At 42.0% G+C, this 6,084-nt stretch overlaps 1 protein-coding gene across 1 annotated transcript; it reads left to right on the plus strand.

Annotated features, from left to right (window-relative positions):
• Nucleotides 1-1,175: 1,175 nt before the first annotated feature.
• On the plus strand, nucleotides 1,176-3,305 carry MPEG1 (macrophage expressed 1; the record flags this gene model as incomplete). The annotated part of the gene is made up of 1 exon (XM_081333491.1): nucleotides 1,176-3,305. The coding sequence occupies one exon, from the start codon at nucleotides 1,176-1,178 to the stop codon at nucleotides 3,303-3,305; it is 2,130 nt and encodes a 709-aa protein (XP_081189617.1).
• Nucleotides 3,306-6,084: the final 2,779 nt, after the last annotated feature.

Below are 6,084 nucleotides of genomic sequence, written 5' to 3' on the forward strand. Positions count from 1 at the left end.
AAGACTCACAACACACCCTTCTTTATGAAGAGGAAGCCAGGGGTTACCAGTCAAGTTCTCAGAAATATGTTTATGCCAGAAGAACAAATTACTCGTAGTTATAGTGAGTGATCTCAGTTGCTTTGTGATACAAGGTGGAAGTCATATACAACAGAATCTTGTCCATCATCTATCCTTACTGATGTCATAGTTCCTTTGAAAATAATTTCAGCTTAGTTTCTGATTTTTTTCCAGTAGTCAATTAGTTTCTTATCATTTGTGATTTCTTATCATTTCTTGTGCACCAAGAAAGGTATGCAAATCTATGAAAATGTTTTTGCAATCAATTTAATCTATGTAGCATTTTTACATGTTATTTTCATTAACATGCTTTTGGGACTGGAGAATTGCACTGTAAATCCTGAAAAGTATAAATGGAAGTGCTTTGGTAAAAGGCAGAATGCAAGAGTTTGATTCAGATGTGAATTAATTAGTTTTCCCTATCTATGGTCTTTTGATCGCTGTATTTATTAATAAAGGGAAGATGGTGGGGGGAGAGTCATGGTCTCTTTCTCAATTCCCCACAATGCTATATTCTCTCACTATTATGACCTCCTCTTTCTTGGATTTCAAATCCTGTTGTTAGTATTGCCACATGCTGGAAATAGAAGCAACTGAATGACTGATCCATGAATTTAGATGTCAGTTCTCATATGGTTAGAGCTTGTGAAAATAAGTTACTTTGACTCTAGAATATGGGATATAGGGCCAAGAAAAGAGGAACAAAGCAGTCTGTATTTGACATCTGTTAGAAGAATTTTTTTCAGAAGGCTTCGGAAATGTAAAATACTAAATTTCAGAGGTATTGAGACTACCTGGATTTTTTTATGTCTACACCTTCTCTAATGATTTGATAAATAAATGACAAGGCTTCCTAAGTCTCCATTTGCTGCCTTTTCCCACCCACCCCCCCATTTGGAAAGTGAAGGTATTAACAGCTGCCTCTGAACTGGTTAGAGGCAATTCCAAAGAGGTATCATCTGTTTCATGTTTCAATTCCTAATCTTAGCGTAAGGAGGAAGTCCCCGCTAATGTAGCCACAGCTGAAAAGACTGGTTAAACCATTTGAAGGATTAGACCTCTGCACTGCTGCATCCATGAGTCCTTCTACAGCAATATCTCTCTTGGTGTTCATAATGTGGAGATGCTGCGCACAAGAACAACCAGAGTGGCATCCATCAGCTACTGGATTTCAGAAGTGCCAAGAAGCCTTGAACCGTCCTATGTTGGGAGTTCTTCCTGGAGGTGGCTGGGATAATCTGAGGAACTTGGATATGGGCAGAGTGATGAACCTCAATTACTCTTTGTGCAAAACTACAAAGGATGGGGCTTACATCATCCCCAATGACATCTTCACCATTGCTCTTAAACAAAGCTTACTGGAGATGAATTCTGAGATCATTGAGTCTTGGCTGGATTATCAATGTACCACTGCCGCTTCCATCAATGCAGGGCTGTCTTTTTCTCATCTCAATGGCAGGTTCTCCACTGATTTCCGCAGGGCGAAAACTCACCAACTGAGAGATAGGTCTGTGTCCACAAAAGTTCAGATCAGGAATTTGTTGTACTCCGTAAAAATGGACCCTACCGCAAAGTTAGACAAAGGCTTCCAGCAACAGCTTGTCATCATTGCTAGCCAGCTGGAGAAAAACAAGACTCAAATGGCTAACTACTTGGCAGAAATCTTAGTGTTGAACTATGGCACTCATGTTCTCACTGGAGTAGATGTTGGAGCCAGCCTCGTTCAGGAGGACTATATCAAAGCTACCTTTGTGAAAGATGGTCAGTCCAGGAGAAGTGCTATCACTGCTGCAGCTGGTATCTCTTTCCAAAACATCATCAACTTTAATATGGGTGTTTCAGTGGGCACAGAAGACAGTTTCACCAAGCAATACCAAGGCAACCGTACTAGTTCTAGAGTGGAGAGCTTTGGGGGTCCGCCTTTTTATCCTGGGATTACCCTGAAAACCTGGCAAGAAAGCATCACCAATCAGCTGGTGGCTCTTGACCGTTCAGGCTTGCCTTTGCCATTCTTCATCACCCCAAATAATTTGCCAGGACTGCCCAGCCCCATTCTGAAAAAATTGTCCAATACTATAGAATCTGCCATTGAGCGCTATTATACATTCAACACTTATCCCGGCTGCATCAATCCAGCCTCACCCAACTTCAATTTCTATGCCAATGTGGATGATGGCACCTGTGAAGGGATGGCAACTAATTTTACCTTTGGAGGCGTCTACCAAGTCTGTGCTCGATTAGAAGGCCCTGATGCTGACATGCTCTGCCAAGCCCTCGAGCAGAAGAACCCCCTCACTGGAGACCTCTCCTGCCCTGTGGGCTATACCTCCATCAAACTGCAATCTCAACAACGTGAGGAAGGATTCAGCCACTTGGATTGCTATCAAGATTGCTTTCTTTGGAAACTCTTCTGCAGGTGGATTTGCAATGACATTTTCACACTCTCCAAAGTGCAGTTTAGCTCCCATTGGTGCGCAGCAAGAGGCCCAGTCCCTGAAACCTCCACATTTCTCTTTGGAGGACTCTTCAGTTCCAAGAATACCAATCCTGTCACTAATGCTCAGTCATGTCCCTCCAGGTACTACCCACTGAAGCTTTTTGACCAGCTCAAAGTCTGTGTGAGTAGCGATGAGAGGGGAATGCGATATTCAGTGCCCTTTGGGGGGTTCTTTAGTTGCCAAATTGGAAACCCGCTGTCTGGATTGCCTAATGGGACAGAAAATGACTCATATCTCAAAAGGTGTCCAGCAGGATTCAGCCAGCATCTGGCTCTGATCAGCGATGGCTGCCAAGTGGAATACTGTGTCCAAGCTGGCCGCTTTACAGATAAGTCTTTACCTCAAGCCCGGCTGCCCCCCTTCACTCGCAAGCCAGCCATCAGCTTCCTTGCTACTGACATCATCCTCGTTACAAGCAGCAATGGGGATCAGACGTGGGTCAAGGATCCTCAGACTCAGCAATGGAAGTCGGCCAACGCGGATGATGTGCTCCACTACCTCAAGAGAGGTGCGGATGCTGGTGGGAGTTTGTCAAATGGAGCATCAGCAGGGATCACTATTGGAGGAACTGCTGGCTTGGCCATTTTAATCGGACTAGTTGTCCATGTATGTAAGAGGTACAAGAAAAGGGAGTTTAGCAAGATAGAGGGAGAGAAGACATGTCTGATGTCAAATAATCCTGTCTATGGCCTCCTAGCTGAAATGGAGGATACGCTCCAGCCAGAGCAGGAAAAACAACCAGTTTAGTGGCTTATTAACTTCATGTCTTTTATCTATAAATCCCAAAATTCTGGTATGGCCATTAGTCATGCTGACCGGGTTCTAACAAGCTTTGCTGTGGGCTTTTACTCATCTCTCATTACAAGCAATTTATAATCCTAAGCAAGTTACCAAATCGGGGACAAAAAGTCTCTTTGCTTTCTATTTGATTAGGAATATTGACAGCTGCCCTATCCTGGGCCAGATCATTGGTCCACCTGGATTGCTGCTGTTGACATCAAGTGGCAGCAGCAGTTCTGTTATTTCAGAGATGTGAAATGCATGCAGATTGGCTCAAGAGCACCCGGCACCCAAATTAATTCCATACATGCGTGTCCTTTTGTTGCATGTAGTCAGCTTGCAAGTTAAGGTTAAGAAAATGGGGGGATTAGGGGGATTGCTATAGGCATACAGAATTAAAATGTTATTGTCATTGAATTATGTTAAACAAAGCTGGAGAGATATGGTAATATCATCATGGGCAATGCAATTCATGCTGAATGTTTGATAAATGTATTTGGTTGAGGCTATTTTGATAACCCTTGAGAACCTGTGCAAAATTTCAGATTGGCAACATGGTGATGCTATAGATCAGGGGCCCTCAACCTTCGCAACTTTAAGACTTGTGGACTTCAACTCCAAGAATTCCTCAGCCAGCTTTGCTGGCTGGGGCCCGTTATAGCTAAGGGTTGTAAATAACCATTTATCTCATATTTTTGTTCTGTGCCTTTTGTGTCTTATACATGCCGAAATCAGTAGTATGTGAATAAATCAGAAATGCTCCTGCTAGAATGGTATGTGGATTGATCTTCTTTCTTCTAACAGCTCATTAAAAAGCACGTAAGTTGCAATGGCATCTAAGGTAGACACACAATGTGCACTTCTTCAGGAAGTCAGCGCATTCAGGAATGTGGAAGCGCAAGCATTGCCTGAATAGACTTACAAATTTGCTACCTCCAATCACCTGCTCTTTTGGGTCTATCTCCTGAGGGACAATCTTCTTCAACCTGGATGCTCTCTGGATAGGCAGAGTTCAACTCCCAGAATGTTCCACCTTGCATGGTCATTGCTGAGAACTCTGGGAGTTGAAGCCCATTATTTGGAGGGCCTTACAATTTAGGAAAACTGCTGTAGAATGTGGCCTATGGGATACAAATGTAGTAAGCTTATGCTAATCTGTTTCAGCCTCCAGGTTTGACAAGGCCTATCATCTCACTATAGCTGATTGCAAAAACTGTGTGGAAAATCTTCCATTTTAAATCAAGAGGATTATCCCTTCTTTGTTCAAAAGAACACGGGGAAGCTACTGTTTAGCCTGTATTTAAAGTCCTAAATAGCAATAGCATTTAGACTTATATACTGCTTCATAGTGCTTTACAGCACTCTTTAAGCAGAGTCAGCAAATTGCCCCTGGCAATCTGGGTCCTTGTTTTACTGACCTCAGAAGATGGATGGCTGAGTGAACCTTGAGCTGGTCAGGATCAAACTCCTGGCAGTGGGCATAGTTAGCCTGCAATTCTGCATTCTAACCACTGTACCACTACAGTTCCTTAATAATTAGTTATGGTAGTGGGCCATTTTGAAAACAGCAACAATTGGCATTAGTAAGATGCAACACACTCAAGCCAAACTGTTATTTAGTCTTACTTTCAGATTTAGTGACAATCTACATTCTTACATTGCCTTTAGGTTATTAATCAAGTGGGGAAAGCTCTACAGGAATTTATAGGAAGTAACTGTGTCTAGAATCCAAGGGCTACTCACAGTTGATTGATGAGTGTCCAAGTTGAACTCAGCTCCCAATGATTTTGTAATGTACTTCTTTCTTTTGGTAATAATGCTGGGAAGGTTTGTCACTGTCTTCTACTAGGATGCCTTTTCCACCCTCCAGACTAGCATTTACCCCTGGGATTTCCTAACGGTCTCCCATCTCTATATTTCTCAAGCCAGATCTTGTTTTTTAAACTGAAACAAGATCAATAAGATCTTAGTTTGTTGATTACCACTGATGATAAAGATCTTTATCATACACAATAGTCTTCTTTCTTCTTGCACTGACTAAAACCCCCTTGTTGTAATCCACACTTCTTTATGCTTAGCAACAGACTTTGGAAAACTACTGCTAATCTTGTTTTCCTTTTCTCCTGCACTTATTTTAGCTCTGGCAACCTGGGAAGATTGGAAAAGCTGACTGTCATGCTCACTTGTAGTTTAGAAGTACCTGGATAGTGCAACGTAGCTAAAACACACTTGCTTCTCCATCCCCTAATTGTAAACTTAAAATGGATAATGTAAGGATTTAACAAAACTATATATTCCAGATTTTTACAAGCAATGCTGTAGAACCAAGTTAGATCATTATAAAGGTAAATCAAGAGGTAGATATACAGTAAGTTGCATTAGAACATCAGGCATGGTTAGTATTTCTCTTCTTTTTGTTGAACAGGGACATTTTGTAATATTGTTTGATGGATGGATGGATGGAAGGAAATGGGGAAAGACAAAGGACAGAATTCAAAGTAACTTCACGTTAGATCTTACTCAGTGATACAAAGAGTGGATGAAGAGCAGCAGAGAGAGCTTTTATCTTTCAAAAAGACAGGTTTCTTTCTCTTTTTCCTCCTCCCTCCCTTGAGCTGACCTCACAAGTAAAGCACAAGTCTGGTGCATTAGCACCATTTATTCCCTTGAGAATAGGACCACTGTGCTCAGTTCTTCTTTACATGAATGCATATCCTCGTGGGAAGGGTGTTAGAAAAAAGGAGTT

The sequence above is a fragment of the Vipera berus genome (genome assembly GCF_964194415.1).
Source record: "Vipera berus genome assembly, chromosome: 1".
NCBI lineage: Eukaryota > Metazoa > Chordata > Lepidosauria > Squamata > Viperidae > Vipera > Vipera berus.